Source organism: Glandiceps talaboti, chromosome 1, assembly GCF_964340395.1.
Source record: "Glandiceps talaboti chromosome 1, keGlaTala1.1, whole genome shotgun sequence".
Classification (NCBI taxonomy): Eukaryota; Metazoa; Hemichordata; class Enteropneusta; family Spengelidae; genus Glandiceps; species Glandiceps talaboti.
In genome coordinates this window covers 7,882,731-7,908,455 of record NC_135549.1, presented here as the reverse complement: position 1 = coordinate 7,908,455, position 25,725 = coordinate 7,882,731, and the positions used below count along the sequence as shown (strand labels likewise).

Sequence of the window (25,725 nt, the reverse complement as noted above, 5' to 3'; positions counted from 1 at the left end):
CTGAGTATGCTACACTGCTACTCAAGTGTCATGCGGTGTTGTCATGATTTTTATCTTACACCATAGACCCTCCACGTTGGTGGAGGGTCTATGCTTACACCAAGAAAATTTCACTGTACAATATATGTGTATGATGTATGGCAAATATACAACACTCAACCTTCAACAACACATAACTCTAACATTTGATATATTTGCTGCAAGAACAATTTATTGAAAATAAAGGGTAAGACCCTGTAAAAGGGAAGGTATTCTTCCCTACAATACAATATTTAGTAAACTTTTTTAGCTGAATTTATATCAATAGTAGCACAAAAATATGTCTTAATAACAATTTGTCGTACTTGTCAGAATTCCGGTCAGAAGTATAAAGCAATGGCAGTGAACAGTCAGATGTGTTCAGGTTATAGGAGATAAATACAGTAGAGACAAACAGACAACAAATGTGGTTAAGCTAACAAAATGAGAATGACAGATACAACTACATTTATGGTACATTTCATGATTACCCTAGAACTGACCTTGATATGGAGACATTGTGGTAGCTCTAAATAAAATATGATACACTCTCTGGATGGTACATTTCAGTAAAACCCCAGATTTGACTCAGAAATGGAGACAAGTTACACATATGGTAGCTCTAAACAATGTAATATACATCTTTGATGGTACATTTCAGTAAAACTCCACAATTGACTCAGAAATGGAGACAAGTTACACATATGGTAGCTCTAAACAATGTAATATACATCTTTGATGGACTCCAGAATTGACTCAGAAATGGAGACAACAAGTCACACATGTGGTAGCTCTAAAAAAAAAATGTAATGTACCTCATCAACACGTACATTTCAGTAAAATCTCAAATTTGACCCATACGTGGACACAACTGGTAGTTTAAGATGGAGCTGATAAAAAATCATGATGCACTACTTCATGTATAATACATTTCAGTTGAAAATCATTCCATAGATTGAAAGACAATCCACTTAGCTGAAAAAATAAATTTAATACCTTTATATTGTACATTTCAGTGCAGCCTGAGAATTGACCCAATTTTCAGACAATTTGTCATGAATGAAGTCAGCTATATGAGAACGATAACATAACAATTCAGTTTATAACTTCAGTTCTGGTGATCTCAGTATAAGAAACAAGATATAATAGAATACCATGGTTTTAGCTCAAGACACAAATGACAATTCATGGAAACTATAAAGGTTGGCTGAATCCATAAATCCATACTGCAACCTATCAATACATTACATGTGTAAGCACCTCCCCAAAACACCCTTAGTAATAAGTAGTTTTTCAGAAGTACGGATATCCTCCAAATAAAATCTGGTGTTATGTTCATTACAGAAATACATATCTAGAGATGCACACTTCAGTTCCCCGGCTCTCAATGTCAAACACAAACTGACATCTTTCATTGATATTGTCATGAGGATCAAAAAAATGACTGACTAGTTTCATATACATGTATCAATACTGTCGACGTCTTTGTGACCAAAATTAATGTAATTTCACTGACATGACAATTTTTATATCATTTATGACTGTCGATGTATTTTTTGTTGAGTTTTACAACAAATATTCTGAAAACAATGTCCATCTTCAAAATTGTTGTAGCCATAGTAAAACTTCACCTCTTTCAGTGTCTCCTTGCCTTCCATAACATAAATGACATACTACTAGTGTGACATGAAATAAGAGTCTAGGTCATAGGTCAAGGGTCAAGGGTGGCGGGGCTGTACCATGGTTCTATACTGTCAGACAATAAAACAGGTAGACAGAACTATGTTATCTACACTTGAAGAAGAATTACAGGTCTTTTTCTGTACAGAGTTGTTGGTGAGAATAAAGACGACAACCATACACACTCTTCTGACTGTTGCTAGGATATGCTGCCATGCTTAGAGACGTGAGAGTTGATGCCACAATGTGGAAGGTAGCATACTTTCAATCTTGTCAAGCAAGAAGTTGAATGGAGCTGAAATGGTGGACAAGAACTGGAAGAAAACAAAGAGAAATCATTAAGTCTATGTGAATAGTCATGAAATTAAGAATTCAAATGTCATGATCCATTTGCCAGTTTCAAACTTATCTCTGTATCATACTTACTTACAACCAACTAGAAATTTGTTACTGAATACTCACTGTATAACTTAATGTCTTTAGAAATTTATGAGAAACCTAAACACACTGCTGTTTAGTTGAGCTAGCTCTACATACCAATCTACATTACAAAATAAAATATTATGCAAATTACCCTATTTACATGTTTGTTACAAAATACAGGCCAAGTGAGATTTCATGTTGTGTGTGTCAACATGAGCAATTACACTAACTAAACAGATTATAGGTAGACAACATGTTATATAACACATGCCAAGCGACAACAGTTGTTCTATGTTGCAATACATCATTTCAGATACCGACAAACAAGCCATGATCATTAAGTATGGAAATCACATGTAAATCAAGTAAACCTTCGACTTCTCACTTGGAATAGAGTTTTTCATTATGAGTGCAGCTTGTATGCCGTGACGTGGCACCCTCAAACACCAGTGACAAGAGGCATGTGAGGGCAGAGGGACACGATGTATCTTCCAGTCTAATCATTGGCATACCAATAATAAATTTACTTTACATTATATAAACAGTCAGTAAAACTTCAGCAGGTACTGTGGTTTTGGTTCTGTTTTGAGACCAAGTAACAGTTAGAAATCATGCATATTAATTACCTAATTTACATATCTGCATTCAACCTAGACCAATAAGGGTGGGCACGTATAACATTTGACTGACAACAATAGGTGCACTTCTGTTCACACACAAGAAATACACGTTAGGGTCAGGAATAGGGTCAGACCTGACACTTTCTGATTTGAACTGTAAACCAGTAGGTGGCCATTGTTCTGCAAGAATGCTTGTCCCCAAATCAGACCTACATCTTATCATTTATAGGTGTACTATTTGACATGTATCTTGCATATTCATTGTCAACCCTTGATAATTCAGTTATTTTTCTCAATAAATCTTTCAACTATGCACGCTAATCCTTTCATGGCTTCTGAAGCAATACTAATCTTTATGATGAAACCACATGGGCGAGTTAAATTAGTTAAATTTGTCACACAGAATAGGTCCAAAATGAGAAGCATGGCATAGAACACAAATTGAGGTGACTGGAGATGAATAAACACATATCGTTTCCCCGCCACTGTCTGTGGCCTATCTATAAAGTTACATTATAGTATCTAACACACATTCTTTGCCTGATTTCTATGTGTTTATTATTAGAGTACCTCATTTGACCCTGTCAACACATGCAGCAAGTACCTCACATCCATTTACATCCATTCTGTCCCAATCATTACAATGTTCATGTACATATTTCAAAAGATCAAACACCTCAGACACATCAAGTACTGTAACTAAATTACAGTGCTTGTGGTTTATTATGTCATGAGATTTCAAGATAAGTTGGAAACGGCAAATAGATCAAGATGAACTCTGGGTACTGACACAGGAAAGCCATCATGACTAAGAAATACAAGTGATTAATAGCCATTCACCTGGTTCCTTACTAATAATATTATGCATATATGCATCAACATAGAAAGATCAAGTAGCAGAGTGTTTTTGGGTTCCTTTGGAACACAAGTATTGGCCACAAGGAAACTCTCAACAAAAGTTTAGTCAAGCTGAGACAGTTTCCTACACACATCCAGCAATTTATTTCCTTTACGTGTCAATTATTTTATTATCTTTTTACCATTCAATTGACTACTGACACTTTTCACTCTCCCGTCAAATTTTGAGCACCAAATATTGAATGGCATAGATAAGCATTGTTGTGAATTAAACCAGTCTGGGTATAAATCCAACATTTTTTGTTCAAATCGGTTCAATTTAGCTTGCATGTATTATTACATTAATATACACAACAGGTTTCCCCATCATGAAAATAACAGCTAGAAGAAATGTGCTAGTCATAGACACTGATGTCTTGAAAGAAATTGTTGGACAGATGTAAGAATTCAATTCAACATTGATAAGATGACAGATTGATGAACTGCTTCAAATTTCACTTAGTAAACTTTTACAGTTTATCAATTTTAAAAGCCAGCCATAGTAAAATGACCCTCAGGAAATTTTAACAGATTTCACCTAGAATCAGTCTGAGCAAAAACACTGCGGTGCATTCATATTATCAGTGGCAAGTCTGTGTTCTTAACTTAGAGCAAGTCATCACCAGGTAAAAAAGCTCTGAAATAATCATTTCATATCTGATGGCTAGAGAGACACATGCTTTCTTTTTGTGAAATGGTGAGTTATTGACATGCATGCCATGTTGTCATGGTGATGACTTGAGAGTAATCAACACCCATCCATGCAATGTAGGGAAAGTTGATGGCATATAAGATCAGAACCAAAAATAGTGATTTCAAGCAGTTTAGCTAAAAAGTACTCACACTTGTGGTAAAGGTTACCATAGAAACGGAGGACTGTTTTCAAAGAAATGGTTAATATGGAGAGAGGATACATAAAGACTGTTAGGGTAATCACACACTTACGACAATAACAAGTCTATTTTGTTTCTTCGTTTTTTCTAAATTTCTTGTATTTTGCCTATTTTTCCCTGAATGCATTTTAGGTAGTTGGTCAGAGCACAGTGGGATACTTATTGGGTTGTTGGTGTGCAATTAAGCTTCAATCATTGTTGGTTTGTTAAAAGTATCTTCACCAAAATAATTGAAAGAGAAAAATCACTTACGTGAATGTGAAATATTTTGAAAAAGTTAAAGGTTATATGAACAGAGTTGGGAGAACACAAAACTTGATTTCACAGAAGGCAGAGAAACACATCAGGATTATAGGTTGGTTCACAGCATTCACATGGGGAAGATATACATATATACATAACACTTTATTGCCAAATGTCAACTTACTGTTTTGGCTATTAAGCCCATTGGTTCTGGAAACTGGTGAGTTAGAAGAGCCAGCAATGCAGTAAAAGAACACAAACCAGCTGTGAACAGGATGAAGAATGGCAATTCCTTCTTTGGGTACACGGACAGCTCATGGAAAGCTGAAAGGAAAATGGCAAGTTGGTATAAAACATTGAGCTGTGGGTGTTTGAGATATAGCTGTCCACAGACTGATGGGCAGACGGATGCATAAACTGACACAGGTAGTCATTTAGCCACCCCTAACCCAACCCCAATCCCAACAGTCTACTGTGACTGGTGCCAAAAATGTATTTATGGATAATTATAAAACATCTAATTTTATCATCTGAAGTATCCTTGAAGCAATACAATGATACTTACTAGGAAGAAGCTCTCTGTCTGCACTTTCTGTACAACTTGGGTATGGGTAAAAGAGATGTCCCTTTTCCAGAGGATAGGGGATCATGCGGAAGGTCCCTTCCCAAGTACAGTGGAGTAGATTCAATGCACCCTCCACTTTTTTCCAATGTGGTAAATGGAAGAATACATAGGCTATGCCTTCACTGTCACCACGTTTCAATATGTGTTCCGGCGGTAATATCAAACTCTTCATTTCTAAAAGATACTACAAATGATAACAAAAAAACGGTATGTCAGTCTCATACATTGTATCATCAACATACATATCATCAACATACAACTCAGTTTGACACACACGCACACTACCCTGACTAAATGTCAACTTTAATTTTTCTTTCTGAATTATGCCTTTTATATTCAACAGAGCAAAAGTCAATCTAGACTGCAAGATCCACCATAGTTTCTACTTCAGTAACCACTCACTCCTTGGAGAATATTACGTAAGTGGAAACAACAACAGATCTGTCAGTCTACAGTCAACCATACTCATGTACTAAACCTATAGAAAGAGAAGTTTTATGTTAATTCTATAAAGTTAACTTGCAGGTTAAAAAACAGAAAGGGAAATGAAAGCACATACATGGCAGAATCATCAATTACAATTGTACATAAATTTGTTTCCAAAGCAAATCTCTGCATAGATTCAAGTTCTTTAAACAACATATGTTCTTTGTACTCTATCTTGTGGATATCGACTGAATGGTGATACACTCAAATTATAGATTCACTGCTTAAAATGCCAGCATGCAGTGAGTGTAAAAGACCTTCTGCAGGATTTGAATAGCCTATGGTTTAAGTTACTCCAAAATAAATGTAGTTGTTGGTGTTTGTAAATCAAGCCACAGTTCATCTCACCTTAGGCACATGAGGGTTGAACTCAACCGCTCGGTGAATGGCTTCAACAGCATTCATTTCTGCCGTACTCAGCCCTCTCTTTGATGCCACCTCTGGTGAAAACCTGTAGTAGTAAATCAATATAAAGAATTTAATGATTTGTTTCTGGTATACCAAACCCAGTTTCAATTTGAACTCAAATTTAGGTGTGAAAAACAGTTGTTTGGCAAAATGGTACAAAAAATTTGGTTCTGAACAAAAGAATAATCCTATGTAATCTGTATAGCTTGGCTTCTCCACTGATAGATAATACTAATACAATGTACAAGAATCTGGGACTGAATGATTTTGGAATCAATACTTGCTAACTTTCATGGACTCTGCTAAGGTTATAAACTAACAAGCATTATGCTAAATACTACTATAAAGTGATCACCATCATTCTCCAGGTATTATTATTGTTAACTTTCACAAAATTTGACAGTACAGAAGTTAGTTACTTATCACACACAGCCCTGGTTTTGAGCAGTGCTGCTGTATAACATATGGTGGCTGATATCTTACTACAATGTAATAACTTACTTGTCACACACAGCCCTGGCTTTGAGCAGTGCTGGTGTATAACATATGGTGGCTGATATCGTCCTACAATGTAATTACTTACTTATCACACACAGCCCTGGCTTTGAGCAGTGCTGCTGTATAACATATGGTGGCTGATTTTGGTAAACTGATATCGTCATATTTGGCTAATACTGCTTGGACATCAGCATACGCTTGTAACTCTAGCAAAGCCTCTATCAAGTTCTCATGAATATTCAATACATTAAATAATGGAAATTCTTTCATCAGCTGCAAGAAAACATAGAAGAGAATTAGTAAACATAGGAAAATTTGAGTAATTTACTACACAGAATTATATTTCCACCTTGCATTACTACATTGAAATAGTCTGTAAAAAAATACCAGTGCATTTTCTTGAATGAAGTGAGCCAAGGAAAAACTTCACACAAAGAGAAATTAGGTAACAACAACACAATTGATACAAAAATAACAGCAGGTGCCTCTGATGCATAGGTTCACACGATACTTTTATCATTTTTATATCTGTTGAAGCTAAACTGAAACAGAAACAGTTGGACTCCATCGTTATAATGTGTAGTGTTCTAACAGTAAACAGAGTTATGGGATTTACAGGACTCATGTAGTATTTATACTTAGATAAGTTATCAACACAAATAATAGTGTGTGCCTTTGCAAGAAGCATGTCTCTTTCCTGCTTACCACAAGCAAGCAAACACACTGATGTTTTTTCGCAAGTTTTATGAGAAGTCAGCTTGTATCTGTAAAGCCAATGAGCAAGATGTACATGAATATACATAAAACCTATCTATTCAATAAGTGCCTGTGATAAAACTGTTCAACAGCATAGTCACAGCCTACAAGTGCCTGTGGCAAGGCTGTTCAACAGCATAATCACAGCCTACAAGTGCCTGTGAAACTCACATCTCTCATCATTTTCACAGCTTCTTTGACTCTTCCTAGCTTCCTTGCACACATAGCAAGACGACGTTTGATGTAAACTAGGACATTGGTATCTCGCCCTTCAACAAAACATACATCAAATATTGTCATTTTATTCCTGTCAATATTACAAAGTGATCATGTACATATTCTTATAATAAAGACCTAAAGACAACAACCATGATAACATAACCATGACAACAATGATGGCGATCATAACACCAACAATGACAATGAAGGGAACACCACCACAATTCATATCACAGAGTACAATTTCTGATATATATTTATGTATATTCATGACAAATATCCTTTTTTCAATTCTCACACCCATACCATTCTGACTAGCCTTGTATCATTGCAAACATACAGTATACCTGTAGTAGTCTACAGACAGACATGCCTGCTGAATGATCATTATATTGGAAACTTGTCAAGACTTGCCATCTTTATCTCAGTTTATAACTACACCTTAGTTAGCACTTCAGTTTAACAAATAATTTATTCAGCATAAAATAAAAGCTAGCCAATAGGAAAATGACAGCAGTTATGGTTTTTCAGTTTTACAAACTATTCATGCTACTTAAGAAAGAAGCTTGCAGCCAGATAACTGATATTACTTTGTATCATTATTCATACACCGCCAATCACCTATGAACAATTGTCATCAATTCATCGTAATTAGATAGTACTCCACTGGTTACATGTAGTACAAACTATAACAAAACATACTGGTTTCTGAACTAGTTAAACAAAAGGGTGAACCCACTTACTATGTAAGGCTTCATGTTGCGAACTCTGATGTTGTAAAGACTGGCTCTTTTTATAGTTGATCTCGCCAACTTTTAACGCTTGCTTAAATAATCGTTCTGCTTCTAATATTGTTGTGGCTTCTTCTTCTGCAAGCAATATCCATGCTGACGCACATCTGTGGAAATCAAATGAAAGTTCTAATTACACTATACTATACATCGACATTATATGTGCTGTTTTAATCCAAATCAGTGCAGTTTATAATTAACTTATGGGTATGACTGCAGAAATTTGTTCTATATAATTAGTTACAGTAGCTACATCACCATGCAGTATTTCTCTTCAATTTTACTTTTCTATAATTCTGTCACAAACTAACTTTCTTCAGACATTCAGAAACTTAGCTTTCAATATGCATAACATTGCTACATCGATGTTGATAATTTGTGAATTTGAATTCAATCCATTCAATTAATTCAAGTCCATCATCTATGATATGAGGACTTCAAAAAACATTTTAAAGGAAACACTGATATATTAGCACTAATGAGGTAATATTATAAAATGTCCTCTGATTTACAAATGACTAGTTTGAGTTTTATCATGTTGTGCTTTTTTTCTTATCAGTTATCTCAAACATAATTCCAAATATGTGTATTTCAACAACACTTAAATTGCCTTGAAAACAAACATGGTGACCACTATGTTTTACATCACATTGTAAATTGTCAACTTGAAAGATACTTGGATGAAATTTCCTTTCAAAATCACAACATTTTGAATGAATCTGACATGTGGTATTGCAAGCTGCAAGTTTGATCTTGAATGTTATTTCCTTGGTATCAGTATAAATCAACTTAGATAAGTGCACACGGTTACTTACTCTGAGCTTTTATCTAAGGCTTCATGCGCTTTCTTGATTCGTAACTGTGGATTTCGTTCCCTCCATGCCCGCTGCATGACTAGATACAGGTCAATAAAAAATACCAAAAAGTAACATTAATGAATTGTATTTGTAGAACTAAAGGAGTACTATTACACCCTGATTTTAGGAAGGTGGTGAGTATTAGTTTGTCATCAAGTCTGTTTGAAAATGAAAAGGATAAAATTGAAAGGGTTATCTTCTATTTTTTACAGTGAAACCCACAAAATTGAGTTTCAAGAACTGATCATTTTCAGTTTCACTCATTTGCTATGCGAAAATAATCTGACCTTTACTTGACCTCACTAATTTGCATAGCAACAGTAACATATCTCTTCACAACACATTATTGGTCAAAAAAATGAGCAAAGAAAAAAAGGTAAATAAAACACAAACTGAGAGACTTACTTTCATCTGCAGGTCTATTTTGATCTGTATCACAAGTAAAAAACGTCTGATGATCTTGAGCTGATAAATTCATGTCATAAAAAGTGAGCGGGTCTTTGCCTGTCACCCACGTAAATCGGTTATATTCAGATCCTCGGAATAGATTGAGTGGATTCCGCCACACTTTACACTCTATTAAATAATAATAAGATTACATGACATGAAATATTAATATGATATAATAACTTGTTGCTATGTCCTATTAATATGGCCTGAACACTGTCAAAATCATAATTACATTCTAATTTTATATGTTTATACTCAGGACATTACATAGTTTAAATTTTTTCATCATCATACATAACAGATCAGGCTTGCAAAAACAGATAAAAATTGACAGATAATTAACACACGGCAACTTCACAAAAACCTGTTTGAAAAACAAGTATCATCTGTCATATAGGATGAAATTTAACAATATTAATATTTCATTTCAACATTGGTGAATACATTTACATAATTATTTCAAGAAAATTTAAGATTGCCCATTTCCTGTTGACAAAATTTAGATAATTTCTTTTACATTTGTTAAGGGCTTGAGCAAATTGATTGCTATATATCAATTCCATCTTTCTAACTCGGCCCTGACTGAAATATTTAATTACCACAGAGCGCTTTCAGATTCAGATTATATAAGATACAGTTTGTCCAATATTTCAGTCTCATCAGATGTATAATGGGGAAGATTTTTTATACAATTGAATACAACTAGTTCCAGGATCAACAATTTATACTGATGATCAAAGAAAGCTATCTTATATTTTGCTATGCTGAGACTGTCCTAACTCTTCCACAGGGCTAATAAATCATTTTTGACAATGTTATATCATTACCTGGGGCTGTCTGTTGTGGAGAGTTGTTGGAACTGCCATTGGTGTTCCCGTTACTGTCATTACCCCCTAACCAGGGAGATAAGTGATTCAAAGACACCTGCTCAATGAAAGATGTTCCATATTTCCGAAAATACCACCATTCAAAAATCTGCGGAAGTAGAAAAGGAAATTATATATTATTGTGTAAAGGCAGGAATATTGAGTGAGGAAATCTACAAGTATAGAGGAGTTACATGTAATGCCAACAAAAAAAATTAACATTTGAAAAAAAAAAATGCTTTCAATCTGTAAGTGTGTTCAGAAAATTGAAATTCTAGAGATGATCAATCGGATGATCAGGTGCAATAAATTGACAGAAATGTCTAATATACTGATTACATCAATCTGACCATGCTTCAAATGCTGATAATGTCATATGGGAATGTTATCATTCTCTACAATACATCACTGCTTTGATACACTATGGAGCTATATAACACATATTATCACTTACATATTTACTATGTGATACAAAACAGCAACAAGGGCTACATGTAGGTGGACAAAAACTTTGAAATGATATTTACAACTTGAGCTTGCTAGAAATATGTGTAGTTCTGATATGAAGAAGGACAAAAATTTAGAGATGATCATGTTGATAGCTTGAACGTGCTAGAAATAGTTCTGATATCAATATGGGCAAAAACTTGGACATGATCCTGAAAATCAATTTCAACCAATTCTACGCAACTGCAATTAGAATTTCATTGTATGTACATGTATGTGTAACTTCTTGAAAAAGCCCCTCCCTGGTACAAAACTAGTTGAAGATTTGAGTCATTTTGTACGCATTGACTACAACACAACAGAAACTTCAAGAAAGCTTTCGACTAGCTTTGTTGACTCGCTGCCACTAGATGGTGCAGTAGCAGACTGGGACTAGATATGATGTTGCCAACTTGAACTTACCAGAATGAGTCCCGATATCAAAGATGAGGTGCCAGTCAGTGCTACATAAAATTTTGGTGTCAAAGTGTTCAGGAACATCGCTACTGCAATGCAAACAGATAAAGAGGAGTATAGAAGTGTTGAACAGGAAATCTGAATGATATCTCATAGCAAATGATGACAAGGTATTCTTTGCTGCAATCTCATTGTGCTGGCCCATAGAGAGAAGTGACTTCAACCCATTATTTCTTGGAAACAATAGAAGTTAATCAACTTAACAACAATTTTGTTAATATGTGTAAATGTAAGTGGTTGAAATAAAAGAGGTTAGAGCGCATCACTTTGTGTGTGAGTGCATACTGTGAGTGCATACTGTGAGTGCATAGTGTGTGTGTGTGTGTGTGTGTGTGTGTGTGTGTGTGTGTGTGTGTGTGTGTGTGTGCAGGTGTGCATATATCTATATCTGCATGTATGTAAATGTGCCTGTGTATTTTTATCAGCGTTTAGTAAATCCTTTCCTAACAACTGCAGTATTTTAATAATGAATAAATAACAGAGTCGACAGACTGTTGATTCAAACCCTTGATAAGCTATTACCTGGATATATACACAGGCAAAAGTAAATTAGTAATAGGAAAGACATTGCCAAGTTATATTTCTGAATTACCAATCAAGCAATCACCACCATGTTTTAATAGTGTGCAGTAATTCACAATTTTTCACATTCTAGCATATATGATATAGCAGATAGAAAATTGTCTTTACACGATCACTGCATCCATCAAAACAATCCATTTTTTATTGGGCATTAAAAATAAACGTATCTTGATAAGTAAAATGTTAATTTCCAAAGTTGTGAAATTAATTGGCTTAAAGCGACTGTAGTATATTCTTGTATGACATTTGGTAAACTGAAATTTTCATTTTTGTGTGTGTTTAACAAAGTACCTGAAATCGGGTTTTCAAAAACAATTTTTTTCATATGAACCATTACCATGGAAACAGATGAATCTGACAGCAAGGGTTAATATCACTGGTTCACAAACACAATACCATGAATGAAGATAACAACAGTGACCAAAATTGATATATGGATGGTTATGTTTTGTAGCGTTAAAATTATCATTATTGCATGCTGACAATGGAAGGCTAATGAAACAACAGACTAATTGAATCACTGAGTTAAACTAATTGAATCATTACAGCAGTCTGACTTCAACCATTTCATCATTGTTGTTGCCTAGTAACATTGTGAGATTAAAAAAGGATAAGTCACAAGAAAATTGTCACATACACACTAGTTGCTTTAATTTTAAAAAGTATAGACCAGCACTCATCATCAAACCCCAATCAGTGTACTGACATTAACCCATAATGTGAAATCTTGCTTTGATATACTGTACGCAATCAATTACATTTTATACCAGTTTGGTAGTGAACAAATAGGTGATAATGATGCTAAATCCATCAGTTAACAATAAGTCTACTATTCAACTGTAAGAGGAAAATAACCTTCAATCTGAGTGATCTCATAACGACCAATTTACTATAAAATTGGTTATATCTACTAGATAGCATAGATTCTCATCTTATGTACAACGTAATAAATATTACACTATCAGCAACATTATGCACAAAATGGCAATAAAATGAAATCGACATTGTTGCTATTCTAGTACATGTAGGTGGTTTTCCTATCAAAGTGTGCATCAACAGGTTATTCAGTGTGAGAAAGATAGTAATACTGCACATTGTATCTATTATTAAAGGAGTAGATTTCAAGCCAAGACCTAAAGATGATGGTACGGATATCCTCAACCTTTTAATTGAAAGAATGAACCTGTTGCCAGTTCTAAGAATAAGATGCATCATGTGTCTCCCCATACCATATCATGTATTTTGTACATGTAGGGGGATTTACACACGCTACTCAGGGGGATGATTGTCACCTGACCTATACCCTGGGTTTACAAGTAAAATCCTTCTCTGTTACTGATGGCGTTTAGTCTTTGTTCTATAAAATCACTCTCAATCAAAGAGTTCAACAGGTCTTTCCATCATCTCATGATGAAAAATGTTATTATTAATGTAATAAAGACAAAATAATCCTCAATGTAACAACACAGGCAACGTCTCATGCAATGCACCTTGGGAGTGAAAAATCAACTAAGTATAAAATTATCTGCATCTATTTATTCCTCCATATAGTTGTTTTGTAAGCAAATACATGTAGCAAATATACTCACTCTAAAGGTAAGTTTCACTTTCATCACCCCTAAAACATCATGATCATACATTTGACTGGGTATATAAATGTTCCTCTACCCTCCACACAACAGAATGTTTTCTCACAATAGTTGTATCATTATCAGTCACAACACAAACTTCCCATAAATTTGATAAAAAGGAAGCTAACCCAAATTTATCCAAAACAAGGAAGCATATACAAAATATAGATTATTCTACTTTTAGTTTCACTTCTGTTTGACTGCCATATTATCCCTTCTTTTCTTCCATCTGTTGTGAGGAGGCAGGGGGGCAGGGGACAGGGAAGGGGAAGTGGTAGAAAATTGGGCACTCAATTGTATAAACATTATTTTCTGTATCAAAAAATATAAATTTCTTTAAGCTTGAGCAAAGGCATTAACTTCAGAGTAACCATATACATTTTTTTGCTAAAATATTTTCATGTCGAGCACGTTTCTGAATTTCAATTTTTAACATCTGCCTAACTATATAATATTTCAATTGTAATATCTTGCATGACAAAAAAATTAAAGAGCGGAAAGAACTTCATGTGAAATCAGAATCTTTTTTACATGTGACATAACATTTATGCGCTGTGTATATTGATACATCCAGATGGGATGCATTCGTGTACAGTCACTTCCTACAACAGTGATGAATTGGTTATAACACATACTGCATACTGATGCCTGACATCATGTATGATGTAGACAATTAACTATATCTGTATGACCGTATGTATTAAATTTTTACCTCATTTCTGTAACACACATTACAATATAGTTATTACAATGCAACCTATAACAAGACTATTGACCCAAGCCAATCAAAAACATCAAATGGATGTATTTTCATCACTGAAAATAGTACATCACTATTGATTCAAAAATGTGTATATTATTCTGGGAGAAAAGTGCATACATACTACTTAATCAAGCTAATACAAGCTAATACTTGCATTTACTGTTTTCAGCACTAGATAGCTATATTTAAATGTTGTTATTACAGAAATGACAGTACATATTTTTTTCTGATAACAGCTGTTCTCTCTTTGGCAAGGACACTGGTCTATTATTGTGTTCCTAACATAAACTGGTTTAGTACACTGGTACATATACTAAGGGCTATTTATCTTGCTGTTCTTGAAATCACTGTACACAAGTAATCCAAGGAAGACTAGCTGAGACAAAATAGCTGTATTCTTTTAGGCCATTAATTTTCAAAATTGATGGAACAGCATAATCTAAAGGCTTTCAAAGACTATTAGAAAGATCACATACAAGAAATCAGAAGACATGGTATCCTGAGTGATATGTATTTTTATACTTCTCATTACGGATCTCATTATGATCTCTTTCAATTACAAGATAACATTTACACAGAGCTTTTACTACATCTCTGTAACAATACCCCTCCATATTAATAACCAAACAACTAAACATACATCATAGATATCAACAAACATCTGTCACCAGTATGCTTGATGATACATACTCTTTGTTTGTTTGTTTCCTCTGTTTCCTTTTTTAAAAATGATTCTGTCTTTTCTAATTATGTGTAAATGTACAGTACTGTACATTTACACATAACAGAGGATGTGTTTAATATCAAACAGAGAGATAAGATTATTCTGTGTACATGTATGTATGATTTTATTAATAGAACATATATCTTGATACTGACGCAATCTCCTGTTAGCGGTAATCTGTTTTAGCCACAAGTGTCAAGGTTCTAAGTAGCATTCTACTGTACAAGAGTCTTTTACAATGATGACATGGAAGGTTTGCTTATGTCATTCAACAATGAAGCTTCTGGTTTTCTATTGTTTTTTTTTGTGTATACATGGTTGTGGACAGAACTGTCCTGATAGTGTGCAGACATTATTGATTGCTACAAAAGCACATTTGCCTACTATATAACATGTTGCAATGTACGTCTATGTATCACATGGCAATTTACCCAGACATTTCCCAGCAGCAGAATCACAAAACACTGAATAGCTCCGATAAAAGTCAAGGTTATATCTCTGAATATATGAAATATAGATTAGTATCTAAATATGGTTTATTACAACACAAATTAAAGCTAGCATAAATTAACCTCTTCTAAAATATAAGACTCCATCAAATGAGAAGTTCATACCATATGCATCATCACTGCATGCATATCACAATATTTAATACGGTCACTGCAAATTTTCATCATCAATTATTGAAATATTCGTAATATATCAATAAAGGTCAACCAGTTATGGTGAATTGGTGATCAGATATCTTCATAAGGACACAGTATGGATCTTTCTTATGGAGTCTTTAAATGGTTAAAGAACGTCACTGAGAGAGTCACATATAAAATCATTCTGGCATTTCACAAAGCATCAACTATCCTGAGCTCTGTCTAATTCCCCTAGAGGTCAAACATGGCATGTATATCACAAACACAGACAGGCATAGCATAAACATCATAAAAAAAAACACAGAAAGGGTAATTATGTAATATGAAAACAGATCGTCCATATTGACATTGATGATGGGTGATATCTTTTCTATTGTGTCTCCTCTAGAAAATTCTAGGCAAAAATGAAAGATTGGGAACAATACCATTGATCATGATGGCAGAATTAGTGATGGGTAAGTCCTCTTCTAAACAGCTACAGTCTTCCAAAATTAATATCTAGATGTTTACTGAGATGGGAGATTTTCTATAGGAGTCCCCGATGAAGATTGTCATGTACTGGCTATGCAAAGAGGTCCAGTATGGAACATGAGGCACACATAGGGATTTCTATGACTGGAAAACTAATATGCATAACAAAAGAGTCATCATTACAGACACACCATTTTTTTGTAGGGGTGATGTAAGCAAACAAAGATGTGTTCAATAAATGTCAATTTACTGGTGGAAATTTACATGACAACACAGGCAACAGCTTTGTCCTTATTGCAAGGTAAAGTATGCATAGCTATAACATTTATATAAATTTCCACATGATAATAATTTTAACAGCTGTGTAGTCAGATTAGCTAGGGGACAAGCTATTTAGTATTATGGCTCAGTTTTGTTCCCTACTGGATAAGTAGCTGACTAAACTAAAGTCGTCAGCTATAAATAAAATAGCATACACAGCTTCTGCCCACTGATCATGGATAATGTACACTTTAATTTATGAATAGTCCACCTGAATTATAAAGAAGGTGTGAAATTTATTATCTGCCTCCTAATTTGACTTTTAAGTTTTTGTCACACCGTATTTCATTATTCTTTTATAACCAGTCAATGTCAACCCAGCCACCTAACCTTACATAAAAGAGACAAAAGCTAGACACCTACATAAAGTAATCAGTGAATTCTCTGATTTCTGGGACAACAACAAAGAGTTTATCCCTACTGTTTATACTTCACTTGACTGTTAAATGTTGTTCTCAAGTTACCCAAAGTGAAGACTCTTACCATAGTATGCAAATTAAACATCAGAGTTCATGGTCTTTGTGTTTCCTGGGATTATTGTGATTATCCACAAATACAAAAGTATATCAGCAAAAAATATCAAAGGAGGCAAATTTCTTGTTATTTGCTCTCTTTCATATCCTGTACATAGAGGAATAATTCTGGAAGGCAGACCGGTATAAGCTTGATGCATCAGGTCAAATTCACCTCCTTTAATACCACCTTGGACCTCAGTTGTCTTGAGGGGAAGGTGTCCCTAGGTGACTGCTATAGATAGTAGGTATCATATATCAATGAAACCACTGTTTATATAATATATGCAGGATATTCTTAACTTTGGGTATCACTCTCACCATGACTTTTAAAGTCAAAAGTTCCAAAAGCTATTTGTGTCAGTGTGTATACACACAGTTGTTCAAGTTTTGCTTAGTTGGCTCAAAAGGCCTACATGTACAATGTAGTATATATGTCTTTGGTTTCAGGACAAGGTACATGTACTAGGACTATTAACAACTACTAGTGCTATCATGGGGATACATGTACATGATGTTTGCAACAATGGAATATTGTCAATACAATTTCATACAAGATCATTATTAGACACAAGGGGTTGTAATAATTTAGCTTCATGACCCATACTTTTAGTAAGCCATGATCATGTGACAAACTATTGGATATTGAATGGATTAGACCCTGGATGTTGGAATTAGCCTTGAAACAACTCAAATTATATCAACAGTAATAACTGAACATCATAGTTCATACATGTGTAACATGCTACATGCTTTAGAATATTGACAGAATATGATGGTCCCTGTATCATCTATCACTTGTTTTATCACAGTTACAGATTATTTCAGTATTGCACACTTTACAATCTCAGGACTGTCATTCAAAATTTCTGAGTGAGCTGAATAAAGAAATATTAAATTCTGACACAGGTTTAGATGATTGGACTGTCGACAACCATATCAATGTGGACCTGTGACACTGGATACATATCACTGTAAACATTGTAATAAGAACTTGTACACCCAACATCATGAAAATTGTGAGGGACATATGGTAGCATTCCATTGATTTTTAAAACACACCATCTTGAATGGTGCATTATGGGAAATGAAGTAGCCTTTAATTGAGATTCAATTATTTTCGTACTTCCTTAATCAGTTTGTCATATTGTAACTATAAATAATCTTGGTTACCCACACTCCTGCAGGAGGACTCCCCTGCTTACACATACACAAGATCAGAAATTACCACAACTACAAATAATCCCATGGTTCTTTGCATCTGAGCATACTCAGTTCAGATTACACATAAGTAATTTGGTCTAAAACACTGTGAACTATGTAGTCTAAATTACCACTGTACATAAAAATCATGTGTCTGCAAAAAAGATATGCCCTCTTGCTATTTTAATGTTTTTTTCCATCAAAGCATACATCATATAGAATACCTTAACATTGACAGTACTTTGTTTCAAATCATAACGACAGGGTCATACACTGTACTATCAATTTCATGACAATGTGATTTCTATTTCCCAATCTAATATACAAAATTAAAATATGAACATGTACTAACCAAAAATATGTAATGTCAGATATGCAACCCTTGGAATATACAAACATCCTACAGAAGGTACTTTCTACATACCACACACATATTTATTTCCCCGTAAATTAACATGCTAAGCAGTGACAAGATTTGTGCCTTTCCATTCAAAGATGAGATAGACAAAGAACAGAAAACTCTTAGAGAAATACTTTTGCCAACCAAGAATAATTCTGACAATAACTGATGACCTGAAAAAGCCTTTGTATGTAATGTATACTGCCCTCTATGGCAAAATTTGAAAAGAAATTAGCAGAGTATCAGGATTTGTTCAACTGTTTTTACTTTTATAGTTGTAGGCTAAATTGATGCGACTTCGTTTACTCATTGTAATTGCTACAGACTTTGAGATGCAGACTTTCTAATCAATCAATGACCAAGCAATCAATGACCAACCAATACAGCCGCCATATTATCTTGGGATCATACGTTATACAATTAACAAAACAGTATTATAATAGTATATAGAGATGTAACAGCATATACATGTATGAGGTGTATCTATACAAGGATGTAACAGAATACAGGTGTATCTATATGTATACAGGGATGTAATAGGAATTGGGTGTATCTATACAGGGATGTAACAGGAATTAGGTGTATCTATACAGGGATGTAACAGGAATTAGGTGTATCTATACAGGGATGTAACAGGAATTTGGTGTGGCTATACGTATACAGGGATGTAATAGGAATTGGGTGTAGGTGTATCTATACAGGGATGTAACAGGAATTAGGTGTATCTATACAGGGATGTAACAGGAATTTGGTGTGGCTATACGTATACAGGGATGTAATAGGAATTGGGTGTAGGTGTATCTATACAGGGATGTAACAGGAATTAGGTGTATCTATACAGGGATGTAATAGGAATTGGGTGTATCTATACGTATACAGGGATGTAATAGGAATTGGGTGTAGGTGTATCTATACAGGGATGTAACAGGAAATAGGTGTATCTATACAGGGATAATAGGAATTTGGTGTATCTATACAGGGATGTAACAGGAATTAGGTGTATCTATACAGGGATGTAACAGGAAATAGGTGTATCTATACAGGGATAATAGGAATTTGGTGTATCTATACAGGGATGTAACAGGAATTAGGTGTATCTATACAGGGATGTAACAGGAATTAGGTGTATCTATACAGGGATGTAACAGAATACAGGTGTATCTATACAGGGATGTAACAGTAATTAGGTGTATCTATACAGGGATGTAACAGAATACTGGTGTATCTATACAGGGATGCAACAGTAATTAGGTGTATCTATACAGGGATGTAACAGAATACAGGTGTATCTATACAGGGATGTAACAGTAATTAGGTGTATCTATATGTATACAGGGATGTAATAGGAATTGGGTGTATCTATACAGGGATGTACATGTAACAGGAAATAGGTGTATCTATACAGGGATGTAACAGGAATTACATGTAGGTGTATCTATACAGGGATGTAACAGTAATTAGGTGTATCTATACAGGGATGCAACAGGAAATAGGTGTATCTATACAGGGACGTAACAGGAAATAGGTGTATCTATACAGGGATAATAGGAATTTGGTGTATCTATACAGGGATGTAACAGGAATTAGGTGTATCTATACAGGGATGTAACAGAATACAGGTGTATCTATACAGGGATGCAACAGGAAATAGGTGTATCTATACAGGGACGTAACAGGAAATAGGTGTATCTATACAGGGATAATAGGAATTTGGTGTATCTATACAGGGATAATAGGAATTTGGTGTATCTATACAGGGATGTAACAGGAATTTGGTGTGGCTATACAGGGATGTAACTGTAATTAGGTGTATCTATACAGGGATGTAACAGTTATTAGGTGTATCTATACAGGGATGTAACAGTAATTAGGTGTATCTATACTGTACAGGGGTGTAACAGGAACTAGGTGTATCTATACAGGGATGTAATATGAATTAGGTGTATTTCTATACAGGGATAGGAATTAGGTGTATCTATACAGGGATGTAACAGGAAATAGGTGTATCTATACAGGGATAATAGGAATTTGGTGTATCTATACAGGGATGGAACAGGAATTTGGTGTGGCTATACAGGGATGTAACTGTAATTAGGTGTATCTATACAGGGATGTAACAGTTATTAGGTGTATCTATACAGGGATGTAACAGTAATTAGGTGTATCTATACTGTACAGGGGTGTAACAGGAACTAGGTGTATCTATACAGGGATGTAATATGAATTAGGTGTATCTATACAGGGATAGGAATTAGGTGTATCTATACAGGGATGTAACAGGAAATAGGTGTATCTATACTGTACAGGGATGTAACAGGAATTACATGTAGGTGTATCTATACAGGGATGTATCAGGAATTCAGTGTAGCTATACAGGGATGTAATAGGAATTAGGTGTATCTATACAGGGATGTAACAGGAATTAGGTGTATCTATACAGGGATATAACATGAATTAGGTGTATCTATACAGGGATATAACATGAATTAGGTGTATCTATACTGTACAGGGATGTAACAGGAATTTGGTAAACCTATTTAGGGATATAACATCAGATGTACCTATATAGGAGTGTAACAGGTTGCCTACACAGGGATGTATAACCAACAGGTTGTCTACAGGGGTGTAAAATGAGCTACATGTGGCTGTATCTATACAGGGATGCAATATGAAACTAGATGAATCTATACAGAGATACATGGACAGGCATGTAACAGGTTGTCCATACTGGGATTTAACTCGAAATACATGTAGATATATCTATACAGTGATCCCAGATGTAACTAGACCTTGAATCTATACAAGGATGTAACAGGAATTAGATGAATCTATACCCTCCACAACAGGGGATGTAACAAGAACTAAAATATATATCCTGAGGAAGGTAACTATAACATGTATGCTGTAGATGTATCTATAGAGGGATGCAACAGGAATTACAGGTGTAGACTTATACATGGTGGTTGTAACAGGTGATCTACACAGGGACGTAACTAGAAGTGAATGTATCTATACAGGACTGTAACACGAATTGGATATCTTTCCAGGAATTGTTTGTAGAACATGTCATACAAGTATGTCATGATATACCATGAAATATGAAAAAATCTGACACCTAGGTGAACTAGGCCTACGAAGGACTTGTCATAACATGATGGCACAAAAAAGATGTCAATACAAAAAGCAAATAAGCTCACATCTGCAAGTCGTGGCATTTACCCAAAATAAAATTTGTATTTTATCATATGTAGAGATTTTCTACTAAAGGAAAATAGACTATGTAATGTTCAAACTCTATACAGGAGTCCTGTATTATGATATTCAAGTGAATAGTATGAACTGTCAGTATTATGATGTAATCTATATACTTTACACCTACAATAACACCTACATGTATCATCATGGTGTGTATGAATTCATGTCCACATGCACTAACAGAAACTAGGGCTTCACATTGCACAGCAAGGAATTCCTGTTCTCTTTTTCCTCAGTATAATGTCCTGTGACATTACATAGATTCAAGGGAAAATATCTACCCAGGTCATAAGTATTTTATCCTGTTTTATACCTACATTCTACATGTATTTATATGTTATATGTAACAAGCTATATATTTGCATTCACCCAAACCTTTCCAGTAACATGGTCAATAATCTGATTTAACCATAACGTTCGGATTAATTGGAATTTTGGATGAACTGATAAAGGTAATAAGTCACTTGTAGAATATACCTCTCAGTTCAAAGCATAGACCCTCCACCCACTCCTGGTGGAGGGTCTATGTTCAAAGTCAAGAACTCTAAATTATGCTCCTTGTTCTAATAGACCAGGCACAAGTTTAGCTAGTTAAAGTAGGTTAATTAAAGAAATAGTACATGTAGTATGTTACTTTTGTTCACTCATAGAGGTAACAATGTCCTCATACACAACAGAGATTTACCTTCAATCAAATAGCAATGAAATAGAGAATTTAACACAAATTTGGAAATAAAACTATGACCATCAATCTGATTTTAAAATCAGATCAAGAAGGCGGGACTTCCTTACTGTATTTCCTTTCTACTTGTCTACTATACTTGTCCTTATGTGCTCCTTTTATTTACACATCAGGTGACTGCCACCCAAATCAAGTTTTCTCATTGATTTGATTTTAATCAGATTACAAACACCATGAGATGGAAGAAATAACATTTAAATAGGGTGTGTTGATGACATTTTATTTGGCCACACAGATTGGACATCAGATATGTGGTACTAGTATATAGGCAAACTGACATTGAGATTTTAAATTGCAGCTTTGACAATTGAGCTTGCTTGGCAGTGGGTAAAAATGTACATTTTAGTCTTTATGTGCAGTCAAGGTTGCATTCTGGACACAGCAGATAAACAGCATTCTGGTTTTTGTTTCAGCAATATATCAGGACTAAAAATAGAGGGTAACCCAAAAATGGAGATAAATAATGAAATTTGTGTAGGTGTGAACATCATATGGAAAAATTAATTCATCACCCCCACCCCATAATTTTTTTACAGTATTATTATATAAATAGCCTTCAGAATATCAGTGTAATTAGTTACATTTCTCTGGTTCCCGTACACACAGTACATACTGCACTGAACTGTAAATTCTAGAATAAAGGCTAGCTTGTAGCTCTGAAAATTTCACACTAAATCCATATGGATAGCTTGAGGGGATTGGAACACAGCAAGTCTCAGCTGGGCTAGTTCTGTTGATGACACTTGCTGATGCAAAAACTTGTTTTAATTTTATTAGTTTCAATTCTTTTACTGCATAGGTGCTGAATATAAATTATGAGTTGGGGGAGGGGTTCAATTGTCACCGACTTACAACATTGAGCAATGCAAACACAAATAGGTTTTGAACAGAGGTTGCTTTCTTCACACAGAATTGATTGTTGAATTTACACTTTATTTCCCCTCAACATTTCCTTGCCACAAGTACGAGTGAAAGGGAGATACGTGACTAATGAATAAGCATTATGCTTTACGGTTTTCGATCACTAGAGGCTTTATTTGTCATGGTGTCTCACGGTGATTACGAAAGTTGGTCTGTGCTCTTTGTACGAGCAGATGCATTTGAAGAGTCAGCACTGCATATATTATATATACGAGAAGTATTATACTCGCGCGTGAAGTCATAACCTTTCAATCGTAAATTTTTGAATGTGAATGAAAACAGAAACTCGTCTATGGCCATCAAACATAAATTGGTAACACAACTAGATTTCTCTCTCTAAAAACAACTCGCATTCGGCCATTCTGTCAGACAACAGAAATCTCGAAGACCGCTATAAACAATGTAAATATATGCAGGAGGGTAAGCGTGAGTCATGTGCTGAAACTTTCACAAGTATAATTTACCGATATCAAAAGCCCACACATTCGTCAAAAGTTTTCGACGAGGTGCCGTTGGTAGAGGTTTACCTCACGTTTACTTACCAATGTTCACATTTTCGCTCATTTTGAGGGGAACACGAAGAACATACAGAAGGAATACAACAAGAAGAAACCATAATAACCAGATATAATTCCAGGCCCACAATAAACACGCTTTCAACTTGTTGAGAAGAGTTGTCAACACACCCGCCATGTTGGACGACCTGATTACGCATGCGCATAAAGATGCTGTCCTTTCGAGTCCTTGCTTAGTCGTTTACAATCGCCACATGATACGTACATGTGATAGGCAAGTTCGCCAAGTCAGTGCACCCTTGGAATGAATTTTGACAAAAAAATACATATCGGCAGTTGACGACAATGTCACTTACAAATTTTGATTGACATCGCTAGTACAGTAATTATCACTGTACTAAAACAGGATAAGCAATGTGCGCTGGCCGAGTCAAGATATACACCATCTAAATTTAATGATACGTTCATTGTTTGCATTGTGTACTTTCGTTTGTCGCCTATGTATGAATTCACTACTAACAGACCTGTGCAGTGCTATAGCCGTCTGGGTCATTATTTTGAAGGACATTAACCTGTAAAAGTGATGTCATTTATCAATGCTGTTTGTTGTTGCTGAATGATACGTTACAAATCGAAACCCGCCAATGTAAGTACTATATATATGGTGGGTTTCGATTCGTAATAAAGAGAAAAAAACAATAACAGGATCATATAACATGATACAACCTTGTTTAAATCTGGTGTAGGAATCGGATAGATTTAATTTGTTTTACATGTATGTAGAATAGATTTACTACCTTGTTCGCTTATTGTCGTTTGTTGACCAAATCAAAGAGAACAGTAATCAGAAGGTACTACACTGTAAAAAGACTCTGAAATTTAACCAATTCCTACCTTAGATTGTACCATGATACTTTATTTATATATTAATATTAATTCAATATCATGCAAACACATTTGCGAGTTTTTATCTCAAAATTACCAAGTGGTCTGAGTGTTTATATCTATCACTTATCTAATGCTAGTTCTAAAAGCGCTTTAGAATAGTACCCCTTGTAGAGGTACATACACATAACGACACAAAAACCCTCACGGGTCACACGTACGTGACACTTCATTGTTACACGTAAATTTCTGTTCATGCATTTAGGATGCAATCCTTCACATAGCAACATCTATTCAATCATTTACACAGCAACATCTATTCTCCCAGGCCACCACATTGTTGGTTATAATAGGTTACCGTATTTATCAGACAATGTCATGTCAATCATATCGCAGGTGACAACCATGCTGTGAATCATTGTGATGGAGAGGAGGATTGCTATTCACTTCGCCCCTATTT

The 25,725-nt window shown here is 34.8% G+C and overlaps 1 protein-coding gene across 3 annotated transcripts; it reads right to left on the bottom strand.

Annotated features, from left to right (window-relative positions):
• Positions 1-204: 204 nt before the first annotated feature.
• LOC144441011 (suppressor of tumorigenicity 7 protein homolog) lies at positions 205-24,558 on the bottom strand. 3 transcript variants are annotated; one of them, XM_078130522.1, is made up of 13 exons: positions 24,408-24,558; positions 11,640-11,722; positions 10,692-10,839; positions 9,820-9,990; positions 9,373-9,451; positions 8,510-8,664; positions 7,719-7,816; positions 6,877-7,064; positions 6,234-6,336; positions 5,340-5,583; positions 4,959-5,098; positions 4,482-4,514; positions 205-2,012 (listed from the first exon to the last, which is right to left on the bottom strand). In XM_078130522.1, exons 1-13 carry the CDS (start codon positions 24,556-24,558, stop codon positions 1,917-1,919), a joined length of 1,689 nt encoding a protein of 562 aa, XP_077986648.1. In that variant the 3' UTR covers positions 205-1,916. The 3 variants fall into 3 exon arrangements, with proteins under 3 accessions (XP_077986648.1, XP_077986664.1, XP_077986656.1); XM_078130538.1 differs by lacking the exon at positions 24,408-24,558 and adding an exon at positions 16,466-16,614; XM_078130530.1 differs by lacking the exon at positions 4,482-4,514.
• Between the last annotated feature and the right edge of the window lie 1,167 nt (positions 24,559-25,725).